Source organism: Typopeltis vanoorti, chromosome 8 (assembly GCF_054136105.1).
Source record: "Typopeltis vanoorti isolate ZY-2024b chromosome 8, IOZ_Tvanoo_1.0, whole genome shotgun sequence".
Lineage (NCBI taxonomy): Eukaryota > Metazoa > Arthropoda > Arachnida > Uropygi > Thelyphonidae > Typopeltis > Typopeltis vanoorti.
Genome location: NC_143556.1, coordinates 137,036,703 through 137,063,918, shown reverse-complemented (window position 1 = coordinate 137,063,918; position 27,216 = coordinate 137,036,703). Strand labels below are relative to the sequence as shown.

The 27,216-nt window shown below is 35.4% G+C and overlaps 1 protein-coding gene across 3 annotated transcripts in view; it reads left to right on the top strand.

The window, feature by feature from the left end:
* The window catches only part of LOC150104375 (procathepsin L-like), a 144,674-nt gene that overhangs the window by 96,349 nt on the left and 21,109 nt on the right, over window positions 1-27,216 (top strand). For all 3 annotated transcript variants that reach the window (XM_090396335.1, XM_090396337.1, XM_090396336.1), the window contains exon 5: window positions 6,540-6,731. In XM_090396335.1, coding sequence (XP_090252461.1) covers window positions 6,540-6,731 — 192 coding nt within the window. The remainder of the gene's footprint in view (window positions 1-6,539; window positions 6,732-27,216) is intronic.

The following is a 27,216-nucleotide window of genomic DNA, read 5'->3' as shown; positions in this document are numbered from 1 at the left end:
CAAACTATTATAGGCCACAAATTCCCTGAGTTCTCTTCCATTATTATTTATGATGTTTTCTCCTTGATTACCTATTAAATCTTTTAATGTATTTGATCCAATTCAAGCATTGAAATCTCCTGCAGTGATTAAATAATCTTGTTTATTTGTGTTTTGAATTACATTTTGGGGGGTTTCATAGAATTCTTCTGTGCGAGATTTTTTTTCCTTCTTCAGGTTGCATATACAGTAAAACCCCGAAGTTACACAGTAGGTGGGACCAACAAAAAGCATGTAAGTTGAATTCGCGTAACTCTGGGTATAATTTTGCATGTAATTTATATATACCAACATACAATTGGGACCAAAGGTTTACAAAAACAGCTATATTTTTTAAGAAATATAATCATAATTGTAGTTTTTCATACATAAAAAAATAAAAAAGGTATTTCCATGTCGATGGTTTCATAAAATCTAATAGATTTGTCTGATGGCATAATGTCTTTTTTCTTGTCATGCAAAATTTCTTCATAGCAAGCTAATGATTTTTTTTATTCCTTGCCTTGTGGCTACAATTCGTTCCTCGTTAGAATCTATGTCCTCCAAAATCTGTAAACCTTTCTTTTATGATCGTTCTTACTGTGGATTCCTGTAGATCGAACTTCTTTGCTAGCTCACAAATTTTCATTCTGCCTTCAAAATCCTTAATAATGATGAGTTTTGTTTCCAAAGTCAATGTTTTTCTTTTCTTGGTAGCAGTAGAAGAATCGGACTTGCTTCTTTTGGATGACATTATTATTTTTTATGTGATAAAATTTTTATCAAGAACATAACATTAAAGAATCGCAAGGTTTGTAGACTATAAAAATCATGTATGAATGGAGACCGCGCGAAACATGTCAGTGCTTGTTCACAGCATGTGCGACACTGGCGAATGCTGTGAACAAGCACTGACATACATATAAGAAACCGTGTAACTTCGGATTCGTGTAAGTTGGGGTAGGACTGTATTTGATTCCTGTGATTCATATATTACAATCCTGTGATTGTAATTAATTTCTTTATTTAAGTCTGTCCATTATTATTCTTTCAGAGATCCAGTTGCATTATTCAATTTTGTCTTTCCATTTATTACTACTGATCATGATGGTTATACCAGCAGCTGCTTGTTTTTTCTTCGGTACTCCACTGTATATTTAACTGTAGTCCTGAAGTTCTGTAGAGCCTTTTTTGTGTTTCTTCGATCTTTTGATTGATGCCTCTTATGTTTACTGTTTCAATCTGCATCCATTTCATAGTCCTTTTTTCCAATTCTGTTTTATTATCCATTTGGGCTGTCTGGTTTTTATTCCCTTGAAATTTGCGAGTATATGAATTTGTCAGCTGGACTGGTTACCAACCAACCACATTCTAGTCTGGTGATGGGGCTGCCATCTTAGGGCCTCCAGACATGCCCGCTTTGGTCCAGGACTACTTATTAGATATTTGCAAGTAACCATCATTTCTGATGGCCATTCCCCTATCTGCCACCTGGGGGCCTGCTTGGTTGCAGTAGCTCTGCTCTAAGTCATTTCACTTAACATGATTATAATTACAGTACAGATGGTCTAAATTGATATCATTCACTGAATATATGCAAGTTCACTGATAGCCTATTCCATTCACCCACCACACCATAAGAACGTCTACCTTGTATATTTCATAATCATACTCAGCTTTGTATGATAACAAATTCTCCCCCCTCCATGAATATCTACAATGAATTGCAAAATTTCTTTTGTATCTGAGGCCATGGCTGGTTTTGGGAGAAAATTTTGCTAGAATCTCAGCAAAACTTCATATCCTCCTGAATTCTTAATATTGAAAGAACAACAAAAGAAACAGCAGTTAGTCTTTTCTAAAAATAGGTTAGAGCCATATAATCAGCTTTTCATTAAGGAGGAACTAAAAAGAACACTCTTTCATCCCATTGTAGTGGAGCCTGATGACATCTATTATGAGATAAAACATCTTCTATCACCTTCTACTATATAATAGAAGACTTAAAGAGGAAGAGTTTCTGGATTCTTGGTTTAAGTCAGTTATTGCTATCCCAACACCTGATGATCTTGCTGTCCTTGTGCCAATAAACCTTAACCAACCAAACCAAAACCTGTAAAGAATCCAACACAAGCAAACAATTTTTGACCTATTGCTCTGACCAACTATCTTTCTAAAGATACTGAAGAAAATGATTAATGCCAGACTGTCCTGCTGGTATTTAGAAAGCAATGATCTTCTGTCCAACACACCTGGCTTTCATAGACATCATTCAACTTTTGAACTGTTTGGTCCATTTAGAAACACATAAGAAGTGCATTCCTGAAATGAGAATACTTGGTTCCAGTCTTTTTTTATATGAAAAAAAGCTTATGACACAGCAAGATTAAAAGATTAAATCCCACCAAGATTAAAAGATCTCTTTAATCTTGGCCATGTCATCAAGAAGAGGGTATTCCTCAAGGCTCTGTCTTGTGGCACTCTTTGCTATGAAAATTAATCACTGAATAGCTTCCTCCCACAGTAGACAATGGTCTTAATGTCGATGACTTCACAATTTACTGTCACTCTTGTACACTTTTGTTGAAAACCCATTCACCCAAATCATGATTTAAGAATGGCTAAGTATTATTTTCAGTAACACCAGGGACCAAGTTATTGAGACTAATCTTTGATAGAAAGTTTACATTCCTTACACACATTTATCATCTTAAGAACAATTGTGAAAAAACAAACACATTGAATATCTTTGTTTGCATTCTATCTTCTATAGGATGGGGATGCTGAATAGTGTTCTTTGCTCTGCCTTTATCATGCACTTATGTGACTCTTATGGTCACAGCTTCATTAGGAGCATTTTCTGATAGATGGATCCTATCCATGATCAGGGTATACAAATAGCTATCGATGTCCTTTTTTGCACATTGCCCATTTGCTCTATGTTGAAGCAAATGAACCTGCTCTAATACTTGGATAAAAAAAGTTCTGTTAATTATGACCTAAAAATGGTCTCTTCAAGAACATCCTATGGACTAGCAGCTTTTCTCTACACTGGGAAGCTCAATATTACGTGCATCAGACTGCCACACATTCCTTTTGGTATGCTTGTTATAAGACTTCCATCTAATAAAGTCTTATACTCCACTGTTTGTATTCAGTTATTTAATGCACACATTGCAGTATGCTCTGATTTCCTTCCCATCTAGACTGATGGTTCAAGATCTGAGGCCTCCGTTGGTTGCATTACTGTGTTTGACACTGCTATATCACACCAGATCCCATTTGATTTCAGTAATTATACAGCAGAGTTGCATGCCATTGTGTGCATATGCAGTCTTTATGGTAGAAGCACTGCATATGCACAAGTGCAAGCTGAATGGCATGAGAATAAGCCTGAAATTAAGCATTGGCAATCTAGTCAGCAGATAAACAGAAGAGGAAGTTGTTTTTGCTAAACTTCGCACGGGTCAGTCATCTTACACATTCTTAGTTGCTGAGGGCTGATGATCCACCTATATGTGAAAAATGCAATACTTGTCACTATTCTGGCAGAGTGATATCACTTCACAGGAGAGAGGAATGAGATTTTTACTAATCTAGCTAAGCCATATACATCTAGGCTGATCTTATCAGACTTTACAAATTGCATAGTGTTTATAACTTTTTATAAAGAATTTATATAAGCATATTCTATTTTGGTTGTTGACGAATATATATTATATTTTATTATATTATAAATACCATTATAATATTATAATAGTATTTATAATTATTTAATTTATAATTTTAAAAAAAAATTACTTTTTGAACAGAACATATTTATTTATTTATCACTTTATTACTATTTATTATTAGCTTATGTACTGCTGTGACCATTACTGTCCTTGTGTCAGTAAACCATAAATCAATCATACCCCTTATTAAGTTGCATGTTTCTGTCCTATCCCTTTTTCTATTTCTCAGTTTTTGAAGACCATGTTCCTTCACTCGGTCTTGATATGCAGAAATTTACAAGCCAAATATTATATTAATTACCTTGTGCTGAATCTTTCAGCTAAATCTTCATAGAACCAATGTGACCATATCTAAAAAAAGTTGTCCACATGGCTTATTAAAGCCTTCAAATCTGAAGAAAACTTTCTAGAAAGTTTATTCCTAGAAAGGATATAACCATATGGTATATTGTTTCCTGCAAATTAGTGGTTTCTTCCACATTGCAGTTAGTCAACATAATGACATTAATTACCTTAGCAGTTTGGCATCTAAAGAGTTATTAAAGTCATTGTCTATCACCTCTTGGTCTCTAGTTTCACAAACCACTTGCAGCAAATTTCAGTTAATGTGATAATCTACATTGTCTTCAATCTAAAATGCTTAACCTTGCACTTAACAACATTAAACTGAATATTTGTTAACATTTACTCATAGTATCAGTGTTCAAATCCACCTGCAAGGATTTTCATTCTGTAGTGCCTTATCACCTTATCAGCTTTGCATCATTAGCATAACTGGGTATTCCCCTCCAGAAGATTGTCAATATACAAATTCCAGTAGTGGTTGAAGCACTGAGGTACACCCACTGGTTATCCTCTTTTTATTTAGTCAGCTCCAGCTGATACATCACTAATACCTGTCAGCCAGCCACTTCTAATCCTTTTATAAGCCTATTTTGCATACACATCTTCCTACAACCAAAGTGATCGTATCCTGTGGTGTATAATAGCCCCCCATGTGGAATCTTGTCAGATGCCTTAAAAAAATTCAGAAATATTGCAGTATATCTGTTTCCTTTATCTAACTCTGGTGTCACTATTGTAAAATGTGAGCAGAGTACTAAAAAACAAGATTTACCTTGAACAAAACCATTCATCCTCTATAACATAATAAATTTAGTTTAATCCTTTATCCAAGTGTAAGCAAACAAAGTTTGCACCTGAAGTATCTTCAGGACTGAGGCAACTCATGGTAAAGGTGGACCAAGCTCTCATCACTCCTTGTCTCAGTATTTACCATAATGCAAAGCACATCTCCTTGCAGACATGTATAATGCTATGCATTAAGGGAAGGGCCACTACCCAGACCGGTTTCAACCTTTATTGAGGTCTCGTCAGTGGGAGCCAGACCCAGAAGTAGTGATACTAAGGCAGATGGAGAAGTCATATTTACCTATACCAGTTGCCAAAAGGTGTACCACCTTATTATTAAATTACTCTGCATTTTGGAGAAAGATGTTGGAAGTGTTTTTTTTTTCCACTTGGGTAGACTATAATAAATTTAGTTTAATCCTTTATCCAAGTGTAAGCAAACAGAGTTTGTGCCTGAAGTATCTTCAGGACTGAGGCAACTCATGGTAAAGGTAGACCAACATAAAGGATTAAACTAAATTTATTATAGTCTAACCAAGTGAAAAAAAACCTTCCAACATCTTTCTCTAAATCCAGAGTAATTTAATAATAAGGTGGTACACCTTTTGGCAACTCATATAGGTAAAAATTACACCTCCATTGCCTTCCACCTTGATATCACTACCTCTGGCTCCCACTGACGAGACTTCAATAAAAGTTGAAACCGGTCTGGGTAATGGCCCTTCCCTTAATGCATAGCATTATACATGTCCGCAAGGAGATGTGTTTTGCATTATGGGAGATACAAAGACAAGGAGTGATGAGAGCTTGGTCCACCCTTACCACGAGTCGCCTCAGTCCTGAAGATACTTCAGACACAAACTTTGTTTGCTTACACTTGGATAAAGGATTAAAGTAAATTTATTATAGTCTAACCAAGTGGAAAAAAAACTTCCAATATCCTCTAGAACAGTATATTGGAATTAGTATGTCTTGACTCAAACATCTAAATTTGAGGCAAAGCTCATTCTCTTGTACCTTCCTTTAGCACCACTGACTTCCAAGCTATCTCATTATTGAGAATATTTTAAATGATTGATATAAGTTTATGCACATCTTTTAGAACATGATTGGTAAATGACTAGATAATGACTTGAATCACAGAGAAATTTTGACCATGTCAGAAATCCAGTAATATCTAATTATTAGCTTAGCTTTCTTCTCAAAATTTTCTCAAAACATTCCTGTATGTTGGGATTAATTTCTTTCTCTGCTGTTTACATGTCCAGCAACCATTTCAATATGTGAACAGATCCTGAGATATATAATGAAAACCCCTATCCATACAGGTGGGAGATGAATTTCATCACTCAGCACGAGACCACTGCCTTGCTTATTGGATGGTTGAAGTAGTTTGAAAGAGTTCCATGTTTGGTTTCTAGAGCACTGTTTCTAGACTGAAAAAAGATTTGCCTGCCCACACTATTGATATACCATAGATGTAAAACCTTTCTTAAGTGGGAAATATGTTCAAAAAATGCAAATAATTGTGAATCAGGAAATATGTTCAAAAAATGCAAAGAACTGTGAATCAGCTTACTGTGTGCAATATTTTAAATGATTAAGTGTAAAATTTACTTTGAGTTAGATAAACCATATTTCGTTTTTGTTTTGCAGACAGGTTCATTAGAAGGTCAACATTTCCGTAAGACTGGATATCTGGTTTCCCTCAGTGAGCAGAATTTGATTGATTGTTCAACCAAGTTTGGAAATGAAGGTTGCAATGGTGGTTTGATGGATCAAGCATTTCAGTATATAAAAAGAAATCACGGAATAGACACTGAAAACTCTTACACATATGAAGGCATTGTAAGTTGAATCACTTTTTGTTTTGTTATAAAACAACTTGATATTTGAATGACTTGTTCAACAATTATATAGCTAAAGTTGGTGTCAGATGTAGCTATTTTGTCTTGTTAATAGTATATAAAAACAATGTCCTTCAAAATGTAAATGCTCAAAGGCACAACCAAATCTGTAGTCCCATTTTAAAAACCAAAAATTCTAGCTTTAAAGAAGAATTGAATGAATTAATAAATGAAAGAATAATGATAGGTGTTGGTCAGTATTCATAATAGTGCCTTATGATTTTACTAATTTTAAGCCAGCATCATCACAGCACTCTGATTGTTTTATAAAATGAATAACATAACTGGAAAGGACTTATGTCTTTCAAGTTGCCCTGTATGTGCCAAAAAAGAAACTTAATAGAGATAAAGACTGAGGTTTATTGATTGATTAAGATTATAGAGCTAGGTTGATTAGAATTTCACTGGCTTTTTTTTTTTTAATTTGTGCTCATACCAGTTTTGATATGATGTAAGGAACAGGTGCCTTTCCACTCAGTTTTATGTAGAGTATCCTGGGAATGATCAGAAAGGGCAGATTTTCCATAGTTATTGATATGCCATTTGTTTTTTTCCCCCTGAGATAATAATCATTCATGTTTCAGCAATATATGGCAAGGTACAGATATATTGAATTCAGTATACTTAATGGTAAGAAGGGATCTTTGGAGGAGTTGAATAAGTTCTTTAATTTAAAGGTGACATTAATTATTTTTTGTAGTATCCTGTTTATTTCTGTTTATTTATTTATTTATTTTATTTTTTATGATCTTCTAACGTACAGAATGATTTTACTGTAATCAAATTTCTTTTTATTTGAGGAATGCAAAGAATTTTATTGACAGTATTTTTGCTACAACCCCTGGCAAAAAGTATCTGATCAATGTTATCAGATAATATACACTGTATATTTCTTAGAAAGTAAACAGTTTCTTGGAAGACATGAATGTTTTAACATGCAAGAAATGAAATAGCTCACTTTAAAGCATAAAAAGGAAAAAAATGTATGATTTAAAGGTTAATTTAAAGAAAATAAATTATCCGTGTTAGAAAGAAGTATCTGATCAAGCTAACAGTTGCGAAAAAGTGATTGCTGAGGAAACAAACATGTAGCATTCCCCAGTATGCAAATTAACAATTGTTTGTGCATGCATAAAGCATAGGGGAAATGTTTATAAGGAGCAGAATCATGGTTACAAAATCTCAATTCTATCTACAGTGTTAAAGGATGGCACCTATGAAAGAACCTTGGAGCAATTTAAAAAACAGAATGATTGAATAACTGAGAGATGGAATGTCTCAAAGACAAGTAGCTAGATTGCTAAACTGTGCTCAAAGTGCTGTATGCGAGATAACAGATTCATTTGGAAGAAATTTGTTGGTAATTTAATTTTTTATGTAGTACTATCATAATATTCTGTTTTCCTCCTGAGGGTATGTATCTGGAGACAGTCCTTGCAAAAAATCCTCTAAAGTTTTTGATCTGTGTTAATTCCACTCTGTATGATAAAATTTTTTTTGCACATTGTCATTTTATGACTCTGATGGTTTGGCCATGTGACAAGAATGGGAACATAAAGATTACCAACTAAAGCCCTGTATACAACGATGGAAGGAAAAGATCCAAAGAGCAGCCCAGAATTAGATGGATGGACAAAGTAAAAGAGTATCTGAAAACTAAATCGCAACATGCGACACCAAACTGGACAGAATTGTTTGGACTCTCCAGAAACAGACAGACAAATGGAAAGAGTTCATTCAGCCTCATCATCATCCACATTGATGATGGAAGAGAGAAGAAGAAGAAAATATGAAGCTACATAACACTTACAATATTAACTGCATGTCAACATATTGGTCTAAGTAATATGTTGAATACATGCAAATTTGTTGCATGCGATGCAAATATGTTGAATACATGTTGAATATATTTTTAGCTTTGACTACTAATGTTACTTTTGTTTCACTTGAATTTATCAAAGTAATCTTATAGTTAGGCCTGTGTATTCTAATAAGCAGGGTGGGCACTAGAAGATGCAGAATAGCCTCCCACTTAAAGACATCCACGGATGTCTTTAAGTGGGAGTTTTAAGTTGTCGGACCGTTGCCTTAGTTTGCCTGTTAGTTTGAAAGCATAGTATCCACTAAATTAGGAGCTTTCAACCTGTGGTACATTGTAAAATATTGGAGGACACTGCATCAGAGCTGAAAAGTTTCTACTTCTAGTAACAAAGTCACTATGTTAGCAACACTGATACTGATTAATTTCTGAGAACTGAGTGACGAAGTGTGGTGCTATAGTTCATGTCTATACATGTTTGTCAATCCTCCCTTCCCCTTCCCTACCTGAGAGCCGAAGCACCCGAACAGCTCCCCACCCAGTCAAAACATCTATTCTAAGAGAGTGAATGGCCTTTTTACTGCTCTATGTATTTGTTATTTATTTCACTTACTTAGTTATTTTTAGTCTTCAGTTTACTGTGAAGTTAAATGAATGTGTTTCTAAAGTGCCTTGAAACATGGATAAATGGATAATTAAAAAGAAAAGTAATGTGGAGCTGGAGCCAATTGCTCCTACATCTACGACTACATCATCATCCCATGTGAGTAAAGAGGTTGATTCAGCAGTAACTAAAAGAACAAAAACAAAAAAAAAAAAAAAAAAAATCAGCTGACTTTTTGTTCCCACATAGGAAGTAGACGAGGCTGTTTTAGCCCTATCTAGTGGGCAGTTCAATCTCCACTGGTAGCCATTCAGAGATAGCTGATCTAAGGCTATCACTAATTAATTGGTGTGCCACCCTCTCAAGGTCTCTAATCCTAACACAATATTTTTAATGTCTGAAAATGGTGTAGGTTCAACAGCAGATTTTCTTGAGTTTCAGGGAGAAAAAACCTGCTTGCCCTTGCCAGAGATAGACTAACTCGGGAACTTGTAGTGAAAAGGCATAGAAAGTGTTCCTGTGGTCGATGACTAGCTTTAAATCCAAGGCTTTCATCATACAGTCAAGTGCCATAGAGTGCAAATGCCATGTCTACTGAGCTACACAAACATTAAATGTTAAACAATCAAGTGATAAAAAAAATTAAAAAATGTAACTATCATGAATCATATTTACAATTTGGCTTTACATGGACAAGAAATTTAGTAGATCCAAATCCACACATTGTTTGCTCTAAAGTCCTGCCACAAAATTCTATGAAACTCTCTTTTATGGCGACACTTTGAAACAAAACATGAGCATTTAAAAAATAATCCCTTATGCTATTTTGAATGTCTTTTGGAAGACTTTATTATTATTATTATTATTATTCCTGACACCTCCAAAGAGTCCGAAGACTCATCACGGGAGGACACCTACAACTGTCTCAACCACTACACCAAACCTCTACTACGAATCGTCTCCATCAATGCCATCTACCTCCACCACCACCAGAACTGGTATTCATCATCATCAAATTCCTGCCATATATTCTCAAGGGGTGTACAGGATATGATAGTACATGAAAAAAATTACATCATTACTAACTTCCTATCTACAATTTTCCTCCAAATCAGTCTGTTACTTCTCAAGACTCCAACATTATCAGATCTTATATTTGTATCATCTAAGGCACTTTGTGCCATATCAATCCACCTATATCTTGATCTTCCTCTGGGTCATTTTGCTGCCAACCTAGCAGAGAACACTTGTTTTGCTAATCTTTCTTCACCCATTCTGTTTAAGTGACCATACCACCTGAGATTAGCTCTGCTGACGCATTCCTGGATGCTGACAATGTCTATTTCTTTCGTAATATCCTAGTTTTTAATATGATATTGCCATTGATGCCATCTGTTCACACCTTTAATCTTTCTCGGGACTCTCATATCTACGGTCTCCAGTCTTTGGTCAAGTGTTTTACTTTTGACCCAGCTCTCAGATCCATAAGTTAAACCTGGTTTGAATACTGTCTTGTATATAGCAAATTTACTGTTCCGACTAATTTCTCTCTTATTCCATATGAATTTATTCATTTGACTTCCCATCTTACCAGCTTTGCTGATTCTTTTGTCTACTTCTATATTGAATTTACCATCTTCACTAAAAATCGTGCCTAAGTAGCTGAAATGTTTTGCTTGTTCCACAGGTTCTCCGTTCACAACTGTGTTGTGAAGAACAGTTGACATTTTCAATGATTCTGCCTATTTCCATTGTCTTTGTCTTTTTATTGCTGACCTTCATACCATATCTATTACAACAGTTATTCAATTTAGTCAGAGAATCTTGCAGACTTATAGCGGATTTATTTAGAAGTATAACATCATCAACATAAAGCAAAGAGCTGACATTAACATCTCCAATTTTAATATCATATTTAATACCACTTTCCTTCATAATGTGATTCGTATAGATAATGAATAACAGAGGGGATAATGTACATCCTTGTTTCACACCAGATTTAACATTAAACCATCTTCCTGTACTTCCTTCAATTCTAACTGCTGACTTACAACTCAAATAAAGACTAATTATTGCTTGATATAATGCCCCATTGACACCATATAACTGTAGCGTATTGAATAGCTTCTCTTGGCACCTTGTCATATGTCTTTTCCAAATCACAAAACTTAAATACAGATCTTTCTTATATTCCCATGCTTTCTCGACTATTTGTTGTAGTGAAGATCTGATCCTGACAGCCTCTATTTGGCCTGAATCCAGCTTGTTCTTCCACAATTCTTCTCAATCGTTTCTCAAGTATACTTGCATAGATCTTGCCAGGAACATTTAGTAGGGAAATACCTCTGTAATTCTCATATTCAGTTTTATTTCCCTTTTTATATATGGATACTATGAGACCTCTACTCCAATCATCGGGAATTCGTCCCTCTGTCCAGGCTTTCTGAACTATGCAGTGCAGCCACTGTAAGACTCTTATACCACCATACTTCAGCATTTCTGGTCAAATATCATCTACTCCTGCAGCCTTTCCACATTTTAAGCCTTTGATGGCTTTTTCTACTTCAACTATGGATATGTATTCCTGATCAGTGTTTTTTACCTCTGTACTGTCATCACTGCTTGTTTCATTTAGCAGTTTTTCAAAGTAATTACTCCATACTTCAAGGATATCTTTTACTTCCATTTTCATGTCACCTTTATCATCTCTAACTCCTTTTACAGCACTCCTTCCTCCATTCCTAAGCTTCTTCAACAACCTCCAGAATATTTTGCCACCTTCTTGATATTTATTTTCTATATTCTTGCCAAAGTCCTCCCATGACTTTTGCTTAGCTAGTTTTACATAGTGTTTAGCATTCTTGCATTTGGCTCTGTATTCTCTAAGAGCACAAGCTGACTTATTTGCCAGGAACCTTTGATATGCTTTCTTCTTTTCCTTCACTGCCTCTTTAACTTCCTGTGTCCACCATGGAGTTCTAAATTTTCTATCCTTGCAGACAACTTCACCACATGCCTCTCTAGCTGAACCAATCAGTGCTTTCTTCAAGGCTTGCCACTGAATCTCCAAGGTTTGATGCCTGTTCTCAAACTCTTTCATTTTTTCTTCAATAATCTTTGTGTATTTTACTCTACAGTTCACATCTGGGAGCTGCTCAACTTTTATTCACTTTAAAACTTTCTTACATGTTATTCTTTTCAATATGAAATTCAATTTTATCCTGCTCAAAACTAAATAGTGATCACTTCCAATTTCAAATCCTCTGTACACTCTGGTTTCCTGCACCAGGGAGTAAACATCACTATCAACAATAACATAGTCAATGAGACGTTTCTTATTCCTTGCCTCTTCTTTCCATGTGAATTTGTGCACAGTTTTATGTTGGAACATGGTGTTAGTAATAACCAATCCATGTCCTGAGCAGAAATCCAACAGATATTTGCCATTATTATTAGCTTTGCTCTTTTCTCCAAATTTTCCCAAAATATCTGTCTATGTCTCACAATCATTTCCTACTCTGCTATTTAGATCCCCAACAAGGACCACTTTTTTTATTGTGTCAGTTGCTTTTGCTAAAGCCTCAAAAAATTCCTCCACTTCTACCTTAGTAGAACCTTCTATGGGACCATAGGCACAAATAAGTCTCATTGTCCACTTCCCCATTCTCATATTTGCCCACATTACTCTTCTTGAGACTGCCTGCCATTCAAGAAGATTAGCCTCGTATTTTTTGTTAAATACTATGGCTACTCCTTCTTTTCCTTGATTGTCATTGCCTGAATATAACATTTTGTATTTATTGCTCAGAAAGATCTCACCAGTTTTTGTCTTTTTTGTTTCAATCATCCCTATTATGTTGATCTGGTACTTATCTAATTTCATCCTGCTATTTTGCAGGATGAAAAACCAGAGTTTCCGGGAGAAAAAAACCCTGCTACTTGATAGTAGAAAAACCGTAATTAAGCATTTTTCTGATGTAGAAAAAAAATGATAGTGCTCTTAAAGCGTCTTACAAAGTAAGCCTTCAAATTGCCAAAGCCAGAAAGGCTCACACAATATGCAAGTCATACTTCTTCCAGCAGCAGAAGAAATAGCTTCTTCTGTGTTTGGTCAAAAAAGAGGCAAACGAGGTTTGCCTCTTTTAATTCTTCACAGTTTCCAGGAGAATTAAAGATATGGCCTGTAATATTAAGGACCAACTCACCTAAGTTATTCAATGTAGCCAGTGGTTTGCCATAAAAGTGGATGAGTCGACAGACATAGCTGGGCTAGCTGAATTTCTTGTTTTTGTGAGTGGAAAATTCCAGGATTTAATATTTGAAAATATTTGAAAAAAGAAGAGTTTGTCATTTCACGTTTACAAAACTTCTATTATGGGTGAGGATATTTTTAATATGATTGATTCATTTTTTTGCCGAAAATAGCCTTGAATGGAAAAATTGTATTTTTGTATGGACAGATGGAACAAAAGCAATGAGTGGTTATATCACAGGACTAGCAGGTCATATAAAACAAGTTGCACTAGAAGTTCACTTATTGTTGTCTTCACTGTGAAGTGCTGATAGCTAAATTTCTCCCTGATGATTTAAAAAGAGTTCTAGGCGAAAGTGTCCAAATGATTGAATTTCATCGAAATGTGACCAATGAAGTCTCGAATTTTTTCAGTTATTTGTGAAGAAATAGGTAGCCTGCATAAGAGACTGCTGCTTCACACAGAAGTGCATTGGTTGTCACAAGAAAGTTCTTTGCTGTTTTATTTGAACTCCACATGAAGTATGCCTTTTTTTCATGGACCATGAGTTTAGACTTTCTTTGAGGCTACAAGACTTAGAATGGCTTCTACGTTTAGCATATTATATATTTATACATATATTTGCTGGTCTGGTTGGTCAAGTGGTTAGTGTATCTGCTCTCCATCCAAGAGGTTGCAAGTTCGAATCCTGCATAGGCATGGATGTTTGCAATTGTCTTCCACCTTCGTATATTCATTCACCCAAGTATAGATACACTCTCCCAATATGGGCTGGGTCCCCATGGGAGTAGTAGACCCAAAACCTCCCTCATTGGGGAGGCCTTCATCCTGCAGTGGATAGAAAAATAAGCTTTTCATCATCATCATAGTATATTTAGCATATTTTTGAAAAAAATGAATGTTTGGAACTTATCATTGCAAGGAGACAACATTGATGTGTTCTATGTTGAGAAGAAAACAGAGGCCATGGTAAAAAAAAAAAAAAAAAAAAAAATTAATCTCTTGGAAAACAGAATTAAAAAGAACAGCTGTGACCAATTTCAGCAACTAGATTCATTTCTAAAAGAAAATGAGCAAATGATTGCAGACGTTGAAGACATTAGGCAACAAATAATCATTCACTTAAGCACTCTGAAAACTCTTATAAGGTGGTATAGCTATTCCAATCCAAAAAAAGCTATTGATTAGTTTTTGGAATGGAGAAGGAATATCCTATTTTGTCAAAAATTGCAGTTAAATATTTATTACCTTTCACAACAACTTGTTTATGTGATAAAAATTAGTTTTATCTATCTATACAAGGGGGTGTGCCAGTTAAGTCACATTTCCAGGGGGTATGCAAAGCATAAAAGGTTGAGAACCACTTCACTAGATTACCATGTCAGCAATTATTCTGGGCCTCCAGAATATCCTTATTCAGTTTTTGTCATCTTTGCCATCTTTTGTTTAGTCATTTCTACAAAATGTAACATTATTAAAATTTTCTTTGTAAGCTGTATAGAATCCATCTTCTTGAATCACTTCAACTTCTTGTTTAAGAGTTGTTTTTCTGTCTGCAGAGAGGTGAAAAAACTCCAAGTTGGGCTTGGCTACAATGGCTTATTTTTTTAAATTTTTTTCCTAACAGATATGTAAACTTTTGGTTATTGTTTGCGTGTTTGCTGTCTTTATCCTGCTCACCGTTGATTGCTTCCTCTTTCTGATTTCCTATAATCTCTTACATCCAATTTTTTATCAAAGTTAACTTTGTTCTTTCCATTCAAATTTATACATCTTTGCTACATAGTACTAATAAGGAATAGTTCATATTGACTAGTTGCTCTTTTTCTCCACATAATTTTCCAGAACATTTTTCTATCTGATATGAATTTTTAACTGTTTTTTGTTTAAAAGAATTTTCAGTGGATCCATCACCGATAAGTTGTATTGTTCATTTCAAAATTTCCCGCGTTGCTTGAATGTCTCCTGTGCACTAAGTTCTTAATGTTTGGTGAATGGCTCGTCTAACTCTTTGGTTATCTACATTATTATGATGGATGCAAGTCACAATTTTTTTTTTTTTTTTTTTTTTTTTTTTTTTTTTTTTTTTTTTTTTTTTTTAAAGCTATTCTCTAAGGTTCTATCCTCATCTCAGCAATGCTAGTTATGTTGGTTTTGCTAGCTCTGTTACATTTTTACTGATGCTTATGTATTGTTGTTTCTATTTTCAGTTCTTTTGTTGATTTTTCAATAACTGCTCCAGTGTTTGCCTTGGTTCTTTCATGATTTGGCATAACATTGAAGAGCCAATCCAGGCAATTCTCCAGTCATCATCATTTTTGTCTTACATTGTAGCATCATAATAGTGAATTTTTTCATTCATTATTTAAATATGTGGAAAGATATAGAACTCTGAGAACTGGGATTCATTAACATTTTAAAAACAAAAGACCTATATGTTTTGATAACTCAGTGTGTAGATACCTGATTATCTAATCTGTAAGTGTGATGTTGTTACTCCTGTAGTTAACCATGAGTCATATCATGATAGTCAACCTTCTAGATAGGAGACAGCACATGAATGGGAAGTATGATTAGTGTAAAATTATATGCAAGTTGTGCACAACAGGCAACAGCTGGTATTGTATGTTAAGTGAACTCATTATGCATTCCATTTATTCATTTATCGCAATTGTTACTTTTCTCCTTATCCATATCACACCGAAGAAGCTACTATTTATATTAAGTTAACAAAACATATAACTGTTTTAAAGTGTCCAGTGGTAAATCCATTATTACTTTTCTCTAGTAGTAACAAATTCTTAAGAATGTAAATATCTGTCTTCAGGGTATTAGACACTTGGTCAAAAGCCTAAGCTAGTTTTCCATGTTGATTATGTGCTATTGGGAGTGAATTTTTTTCCTTCCAAGGTTGCTTAAAATTTGGAGCTAGATTACTGGGAGGAGACCTCCATGTGGCTTTTTAAGTAATACAGAGAATTGACCAGGACTTGTGATCAGATGTCTAGTCCTCACTTTTTTTGTTGTGCACCCCATATGTAGTTATGAGGATGGGCTGGGAATTTGGAATTTAGCTGACCAAATTGAATTCTCTATTGGCTTAAACCAAAAGATTCATTCCATTATGTTACTATGGATAGCAATATCTTCATGCTGGTTCAGGTTACAGTATACAGGGGACAGTGCCGGCTCTAGGGGTTCTGGCACGCTGATGCAATTTTAAGTTGAGCTCCCCACCCCCTACTTTTTTTTTATGTACTTAAAATTTAACGGTTATAAAATCAAAACACATACTGTGTTTTTTTATGAAATAGTGTGTACTTTGAAATATACATGTATTAACTCCCAACTGGCCAGGATGTCTATATATATATATATATATTATTGAAATTAGGATTTACTCGGGATGTATACATTTATAAAAAATAAATTTAACTGACTAGAACCCGAGAAAGTATAACAAAAACCTTTAATACATCACGACTAGTTTCATTGGTGCTCTGACTTCTTCAGGTGAGAAATAAAAAACATAAGATATAAAAATAACAAGGTAAAAAACATGGACTTTCCAGCTTAATAAAAAGCAGAATAGTAACAGTCATATTTGAATAGGTGACCGTGTGCTACCGTTGGCATGAGTTGAATGTGTGCGACAGCTAATTTTAGAGCACCAGTACTGGATTACTGCGCTATGGGAATCAGGCAAATTGTAGCTTAGATTGTTGTTCAAATGTGAAGGGTCGAGAACTATTTCTTTTGATTCTATAATTCTTCTTTCGAATTCATCCTTGCATATATATAAATTAGTAGTGCGTTCCCAGTCAACTTGATGTGGCTGTTCTTCAGGGTTAGAGTTTGCCGAGAAGAGGACATGACTGGAAAGGGCGCTTGCATGTGTTCTACTGTAAGAGATGTCACGTCTATGTTCCTCAAGACGAAGAACAGATTTATCTGTCTGGCCAAAATAAGGTCAACCACAGTCACACAAAACTTTATAAACACCAGGAAAATGCAGTTGGTTGTGATTTGTTTTGGTCGACTCAGAAAAGAACGAAGTTTTGGCAGAGCAGTATAGTCGGTCTTTATATTGAATTTCTTCAAATCTTAGCTAGTTTTGGGGTAAGAGAGCTGATAAATGGTAACTGTATATGAGTGATAGGGTTGGAATTATCTTCTTGTCGAGGATGTTGGCGTGGTCTCAAACGTTTAGTGATGTTATGAGACGAATATCCATTATTTAAGAAGGTGTTTTTCAGGAAGTTAAGCTCTGTTTGAAGGTCTTCTTCTGTGGAAGTGAGACATCTTGCTCGATGGGCAAGGGTGGAGATGATGCCCGGTTTCTGAGGTGGGAAGTGATGAGAAGAACCATGTAAATATCTATCAGTGTGGGTGGTTTTTCGAAAAATTGAAAATTTAAGACAGTCAGGTAATCTGTTGATCTTTAGATCCAAGAAGGGGAGAATGCCGTTAATCTCTAGTTCTAATGTGAATTTAATGTTCTGATGTTAGTTAAAACCAAAACACAACCAACTGCATTTTCCTGGGTGTTTATAAAGTTTTGTGCGACTGTGGTCGACCTTATTTTGGCCAGACAGATAAATCTGTTTCACTTCGTCTTGAGGAACATAGACGTGACATCTCTTACAGTAGAACACGTGCGAGCGCCCTTTCAATCATGTCCTCTTCTTGGCAAACTCTAACCTTGAAGAACAGCCACATCAAGTTGACTGGGAACGCACTACTAATTTATATATATGCAAGGATGAATTCGAAAGAAGAATTATCGAATCAAAAGAAATAGTTCTGGACCCTTCACATTTGAACAACAACCTAAGCTACAATTTGCCTGATTCCCATAGCGCAGTAATCCAGTACTGGCGCTCTAAAATTAGCTGTCGCACACATTCAACTCATGCCAACGGTAGCACGTGGTCACCTATTCAAATATGACTGTTACTATTCTGCTTTTTATTAAGCTGGAAAGTCCATGTTTTTACCTTATTATTTTTATATCTTATGTTTTTTATTTCTCACCTGAAGAAGTCGGAACACCGATGAAACAAGTCGTGATGTATTAAAGGTTTTTGTTATACTTTCTTGGGTTCTAGTCAGTTAAATTTATTTATTTATATATATATATATATATATATATACGTCCAAAAAAATCTGGATATGATGCAAGCTCTGTTGAAAGAATATGAATAAGAAGTGCAATTTGGCCGTCATGTCCATTTGAATGTGCAATAATCCTTCACGCTGAAGAGAACACTTACCCAAATTATCTCGTGATTATAGCTGCATCTCATTTGCCTATAACAAGAAATGCAGTTCCTTGTTCCATGCTGGGTAACTGCTGGATTTTTAGTTATATTGGAAAGACTAAAAATATATAACTTTATTTTTATTTTTGTTCATCATCAAATTCCTGCCAAGTACCCTCAAGGGGTGTACAGGATATGACAGTACTAGATGAAAAAATTACATCATTACTAACTTCCTATCTACAATTTTCCTCCAAATCAGTCTGTTACTTGTCAAGACTCGAACATTATCAGATCTTATATTTCTATCGTCTAAGGCACTTTGTACCGTATCGATCCACCTATATCTTGGTCTTCCTCTGGGTCGTTTTCCTGCCAACCTGGCAGAGAACACTTGTTTTGCTAATCTTTCCTCTCCCATTCTATTTAAGTGACCATACCACCTGAGATTAGCTCTGCTAACGCATTAATGGATGCTCGCAATGTCAAGTTCTTTCCTAATATCCTCATTTTTAATATGATATTGCCATTGATGCCATCTGTTCACGCCTCTAATCTTTCTCAGGACTCTCATATCTGCGGTCTCTAGTCTATGGTCAAGTGTTTTACTTCTGACCCAGGTCTCAGATCCATAAGTTAAAACTGGTTTGAACACTGTCTTGTATACAGCTAATTTAGTGTTCTGACTAATTTCTCTCTTATTCCATATGAATTTATTCAATTGACTTCCCACCATACCAGCTTTGCTGATTCTGTTGTCTATTTCTATATTTAATTTACCATCTTCAGTAAAAATTGTGCCTAAGTAGCGGAAATGTTTTACTTGTTCCACGGGTTCTCCATTCACAACACAGTTGACATTTTCAATGATTCTGCCTATTTTCATTGTCTTTGTCTTTTTATTGCTGACCTTTATACCATATCTATTACAACAGCTATTCAATTTGGTCAGAGAATCTTGCAGACTTGTAGCGGATTTATTTAGAAGTATAACATCATCTGCATAAAGCAAAGAGCTGACATTAACATCTCCAATTTTGATATCAGGTTTAATACCGCATTTCTTCATAATGTGATCCATATAGATAATGAATAACAGAGGGGATAATGTACATCCTTGTCTCACACCAGATTTAACATTAAACCATCTTCCTGTACTTCCTTCAATTCTAACTGCTGACTTACAACTCAAATAAAAACTAAGTATTGCTTGATATAATGCCCCATTGACATATAACTGCAGCGTATTGAATAGCTTCTCTCTTGGCACCTTGTCATATGTCTTTTCCAAATCGACAAAACTTAAATACAGATCTCTGTTATATTCCCATGCTTTCTCGACTATTTGTCATAAAGTGAAGATCTGATCCTGACAGCCTCTATTTGGCCTGAATCCAGCTTGTTCTTCACCAAGCTTTTCTTCCACAATTCTTCTCAACCGTTTCTCAAGTATACTTGCATAGATCTTGCCAAGAACACTCAGTAGGGAAATACCTCTGTAATTCTCACATTCAGTTTTATTTCCCTTTTTATATATGGGTACTATGAGAGCTCTACTCCAATCATCGGGAATTCGTCCCTCTGTCCAGACTTTCTGAACTATGAAGTGCAGCCACTGTAAGACTCTTGTACCACCATACTTCAGCATTTCTGGTCGAATATCATCTACTCCTGCTGCCTTTCCACATTTCAAGCCTTTGATGGCTTTTTCTACTTCAAGTATGGATATGTAATCCTGACTGCATGCCTGGTCAGTGTTTTTTATCACTGTGCTGTCATCACTGCTTGTTTCATTTAGCAGTTTTTCAAAGTAATTACTCCATACTTCAAGGATATCTTTTTCTCCTGTTTTCATGTCACCTTTATCATCTCTAATTCCTTTTACAGCACTCTTTCCTCCATTCCTAAGCTTCTTCAACAACCTCCAGAATATTTTGCCACCTTCTTGATATTTATTTTCTATATTCTTGCCAAAGTCCTCCCATGACTTTTGTTTAGCTAGTTTTACACACTGTTTAGCTTTCTTACATTTGTCTCTGTATTCTGTAAGAGTAAAAGCTGACTTATTTGCCAGGAACTTTTGATATGCTTTCTTCTTTTCCTTCACTGCCTCTTTAACTTCCTGTGTCCACCATGGAGTTCTAAATTTTCTATCCTTGCAGACAACTTCACCACATGCCTCTCTAGCTGAACCAATCAGTGCTTTCTTCAAGGCTTGCCACTGAATCTCCAAGGTTTGATTCCTGTTCTCAAACTCTTTCATTTTTTCTTCAATAATCTTTGTGTATTTTACTCTAGAGTTCACATCTGAGAGCTGCTCAACTTTTATTCGCTTTAAAACTTTCTTACATGTTTTTCTTTTCAATATGAAATTCAATTTTATCCTGCTCAAGACTAAATAGTGATCACTTCCAATTTCAAATCCTCTGTACACTCTGGTGTCCTGCACCAGGGAAAAAACATCACTATCAACAATAACTTAGTCAATGAGACTTTTCTTATTCCTTGCCTCTTCTCTCCATGTGAATTTGTGCACATTTTTATGTTGGAACATGGTGTTAGTAATAACCAGTCCATGTCCTGAGCAGAAATCCAACAGATATTTGCCATTATTATTAGCTTTGCTCTTTTCTCCAAATTTTCCTAAAATATTTTTGTATGTCTCACAATCATTTCCTACTCTGCTATTTAGATCCCCAACAAGGACCAACTTTTCCTTTTTCATTGTGTCAGTTGCCTTTTCTAAAGCATCAAAAAATTCCTCCACTTCTACCTTAGTAGAACCTTCTGTGGGACCATAGACACGAATAAGTCTCATTGTCCAGTTCCCCATTCTCATATTTGCCCACATTACTCTACTTGAGACTGACTGCCATTGAAGAAGATTAGCCTCGTATTTTGTGTTGAATACTATGGTTACTCCTTCTTTTCCTTGATTGTCATTGCCTGAATATAACATTTTGTATTTATTGCTCAGAAAGATCTCACCAGTTTTGGTCTTTTTTGTTTCAGTCACCCCTATTATGCCGATCTGGTACTTATCTAATTCCTCAGCTAGCTCCATTTCTTTGCCATTCAGGCTTCTTACGTTGATAGTACCGATCTTTAACTCTGGTGTTGTTGAGTTGGGGTTTGTTTTCAGATTTGTTCCAGTAGCTGACTTTTCGCTGTTCACCCTGGTTCCCTGGCGAAAACAATGGGGGCCTTGTTTAATCGGGCGACGCCCCAGCCGGCATGAAATTTTGTCATGTTGTACCATCATTTTTTATTTTGGTTTAACCAATAAGAATACAATTTGGTCGGCTAAATCCCAAATTGCCAGCCCATCCTCGTTCGTTCAGTATCCAGGTAGATACCCAACAGGGTGCACCACGAGAAGGTGAGGATTGGACATTAGGTCAGAAGCCCTGGTCGGTTCTCCGCATTCCTTTAAAGGCTATGTGGAGGTCTCCTCTCAGTTATACAGCTTTGACCCTTAAGCACCCCTTTATTTTATTTTATTTTTTTTTTGTTTTCTCCTTTTATTACAAATTTTAATTAGTATGCAAGGAGCTAATTAAATTTTAGCTCCTTGCATACTTTATTCACTTGAATATTGTATTACCTTGGAAAACCAATGTGAAAAATTTAATTTTTTGTGCTAATTTTTGTTTAGTTTAAAATACATTTTTTTGTTCTTGAAGAATGTAATTCAAGATAATTGTTTAAAATATTTTTTTGGGGAAAAAAATGGGCTGTCAACATTCCAGGTTGTTATTTTTATTTTTTGTTCAAAATCAAATTTCGTAGAATACTTCACAGATTTCCTGAAGGATGCACTTTGACTTTGCTTTATAGATAATACTATGAAAATCTTTAATCATATGAAATGTGAAGTGTACATACTGTGAAAAGTATGAAATACTAAATTAGAAGAAAGTAGATATTTATAATACTATGAGTGGTCGTGGCAGCGACGAACATAAACTTTTAATCAATTCCATATAGGACATGTCTCAGATAATTTCTTCATATACATATTTATTTATGTTGCCTAAAGAAAGGTTATTTTACAATGGTAAAGAAACAGCACATTTTTATTATTGAAATAAGCACTCTACAGATAACAATAATAATAATTTGTTTCATGCTTCAACTGAGAGTTCATTTGAAATACTGCTGAATATTATTCTGTGATATTTTAAAATTAGCCTTGAAATAAGAAGTTAATGCAATTTAACGTCTTGTTCATAAAAGCAGAAACAGTTCTCAAACAGCAGCGGTATATCTCAGTCTGTAAGCATAAGAACGTGACATGTATCGTAGTAGTGCAAGGTAAAATAAAAAGTAATGTTCAGCAGACCTTATTTATTGCAATATAAATTTTGCTTGATAGTATTTTTTTTTTTTTCCCAGAATATTTTAAAACAACCATGGAAATGAGCATTTCCTGATGTGCTACACAATGTTTTCTGTAACATGGCTTCCAAAATGAATATATATATATATTCATTTTGGAAGTATATATATATATATATATATATATATATATATATATATATAGAGGGTGTTCGGGATAAATTTGACATATTTATAATTAATTATATTTTTCCGTAAGTTACATGTATTAACACACACTTCTCTTCATTTAAAAGTTTGGACCCTTCTTCATTCATATACAAGATGTCAGAAAGGATGGATAGCTGGAACCCACCTGAATCATGGAAGAGAATAACTTATATCATGATGATTCGTGCCCGCCATCAAAATAAGGATATTACGACTGCTGCCCAATGCTCCCTGAATACAGTAAAAACAATCAGGCATGAACTAGAGACTTGCAATGGTGACTACGAGGATGTAGCAAGAAGAAAGATCCCTAGCAGACGATCTGATTGCGTTCATACAGCAGAATTCCTCGCAAATCTGCAGGAACAGGTGTTGAAGAACCCTGGCATTGGAATTCGGGGTTTGTTCGTGGAGTTGCTAACTGTAGTCAAGCCCTGGATAACAAGGGTAGCCAATGGTAGGCCGTATGTATGGCAGCAGGATTCGGCCCCTTGCCACACCTCTGGGAAAAGTCAAAAATGGTTGTCTGAAAATTTCTACGACTTCACCAGTCCAAATGTTTGGCCTCCAAACTTCCCAGACCTTAACCCCATGGATTATTTTGTATGGGGCACAGTTGAAAAAGACACCAATCGCATTTCCAGTAATACAAAAGCCCAGTTAATGGATAAAATTAAAACAGTTTTTGCGGCCCTTCCCAGGGAGACTGTAGCATCAGCTTGTTCGAGGTTCCGAAGCAGAATTGAAGCTGTGATCGATGCTAATGGTGGTTATTTTGAGTAAATCTTGTTGATAGTATTGTAATTAACTCTGCCTGTAATGTTTTTTTGTCAATTCATTAAATTTAATAGATACAAAGAAGATTTTCTTTTTCCTTACGAAACTGTCAAATTTATCCCGAACACCCTGTATATATGGCAAAATGGATTTAATTGGCGCTGAGAGAGACATATTTTTTAAAAAGATTAAATGACTGAAAGCCATCATCATCATCATCATCATCATCAAATTCCTGCCATGTACCCTCAAGGGGTGTACAGGATATGACAGTACTACATGAAAAAATTACATCATTACTAACTTCCTATCTACAATTTTCCTCCAAATCAGTCTGTTACTTGTCAAGACTCCAACATTATCAGATCTTATATTTCTATCGTCTAAGGCACTTTGTACCGTATCAATCCACCTATATCTTGGTCTTCCTCTGGGTCGTTTTCCTGCCAACCTGGCAGAGAACACTTGTTTTGCTAATCTTTCCTCTCCCATTCTATTTAAGTGACCATACCATCTGAGATTAGCTCTGCTAACGCATTCCTGGATGCTGACAATGTCAAGTTCTTTCCTAATATCCTCATTTTTAATATGATATTGCCATTGATGCCATCTGTTCAAGCCTCTAATCTTTCTCAGGACTCTCATATCTGCGGTCTCTAGTCTTTGGTCAAGTGTTTTACTTCTGACCCAGCTCTCAGATCCATAACTTAAAATTGGTTTGAACACAGTCTTGTATACAGCTAATTTAGTGTTCCGACTAATTTCTTTCTTATTCCATATGAATTTATTCAATTGACTTCCCACGATACCAGCTTTGCTGATTCTGTTGTCTATTTCTATATTTAGTTTACCATCTTCAGTAAAAATTGTGCCTAAGTAGCTGAAATGTTTTACTTGTTCCACGGGTTCTCCATTCACAACACAGTTGACATTTTCAATGATTCTGCCTATTTTCATTGTCTTTGTCTTTTTATTGCTGACCTTCATACCATATCTATTACAACAGCTATTCAATTTAGTCAGAGAATCTTGCAGACTTGTAGCGGATTTGTTTAGAAGTATAACATCATCCGCATAAAGCAAAGAGCTGACATTAACATCTCCAATTTTGATATCAGGTTTAATACCACATTCCTTCATAATGTGATCCATATAGATAATGAATAACAGAGGGGATAATGTACATCCTTGTCTCACACCAGATTTAACATTAAACCATCTTCCTGTACTTCCTTCAATTCTAACTGCTGACTCACAACTCAAATAAAGACTAAGTATTGCTTGATATAATGCCCCATTGACACCATATAACTGCAGCGTATTAAATAGCTTCTCTCTTGGCACCTTGTCATATGCCTTTTCCAAATCGACAAAACTTAAATACAGATCTTTGTTATATTCCCATGCTTTCTCGACTATTTGTCGTAAAGTGAAGATCTGATCCTGACAGCCTCTATTTGGCCTGAATCCAGCTTGTTCTTCACCAAGCTTTTCTTCCACAATTCTTCTCAACCGTTTCTCAAGTATACTTGCATACATCTTGCCAGGAACACTCAGTAGGGAAATACCTCTGTAATTCTCACATTCAGTTTTATTTCCCTTTTTATATATGGGTACTATGAGAGCTCTACTCCAATCATCGGGAATTTGTCCCTCTGTCCAGGCTTTCTGAACTATGCAGTGCAGCCATTGTAAGACTCTTATACCACCATACTTCAGCATTTCTGGTCGAATATCATCTACTCCTGCTGCCTTTCCACATTTCAAGCCTTTGATGGCTTTTTCTACTTCAAGTATGGATATGTATTCCTGACTGCATGCCTGGTCAGTGTTTTTTATCACTGTGCTGTCATCACTGCTTGTTTCATTTAGCAGTTTTTCAAAGTAATTACTCCATACTTCAAGGATATCTTTTTCTCCTGTTTTCATTTCACCTTTATCATCTCTAATTCCTTTTACAGCACTCTTTCCTCCATTCCTAAGCTTTTTCAACAACCTCCAGAATATTTTGCCACCTTCTTGATATTTATTTTCTATATTCTTGCCAAAGTCCTCCCATGACTTTTGTTTAGCTAGTTTTACACACTGTTTAGCTTTCTTACATTTGTCTCTGTATTCTGTAAGAGTAAAAGCTGACTTATTTGCCAGGAACTTTTGATATGCTTTCTTCTTTTCCTTCACTGCCTCTTTAACTTCCTGTGTCCACCAGGGAGTTCTGATTTTTTTATCTTTGCACACAACCTCACCACATGCCTCTCTCGCAGAATCAATCAATGTTTCCTTCAGAGTTTGCCACTGAATCTCCAAGGTTTGATTCCTGTTCTCAAACTCTTTCATTTTCTTTTCAATAATATTTCTGTATTTTAGTCTACAGTTTACATCTGAGAGCTGCTCAACTTTTATTCGCTTTAAAAGTTTCTTACATGTTATTCTTTTCAATATGAAATTCAATTTTATCCTGCTCAAGACTAAATAGTGATCACTTCCAATTTCAAATCCTCTGTACACTCTGGTGTCCTGCACCAGGGAGAAAACATCACTATCAACAATAACATAGTCAATGAGACTTTTCTTATTCCTAGCCTCTTCTCTCCATGTGAATTTGTGCACATTTTTATGTTGGAACATGGTGTTAGTAATAACCAGTCCATGTCCTGAGCAGAAATCCAACAGATATTTGCCATTATTATTAGCTTTGCTCTTTTCTCCAAATTTTCCCAAAATATTTTTGTATGTCTCACAATCATTTCCTACTCTACTATTTAGATCCCCAACAAGGACCAACTTTTCCTTTTTCATTGTGTCAGTTGCTTTTTCTAAAGCCTCAAAAAATTCCTCCACTTCTACCTTAGTAGAACCTTCTGTGGGACCATAGGCACAAATAAGTCTCATTGTCCAGTTCCCCATTCTCATATTTGCCCACATTACTCTACTTGAGACTGACTGCCATTCAAGAAGATTAGCCTCGTATTTTGTGTTGAATACTATGGCTACTCCTTCTTTTCCTTGATTGTTATTGCCAGAATATAACATTTTGTATTTATTGCTCAGAAAGATCTCACCATTTTTGGTCTTTTTTGTTTCAGTCACCCCTATTATGTCGATCTGGTACTTATCTAATTCCTCAGCTAGCTCCATTTCTTTGCCATTGAGGCTTCTTACGT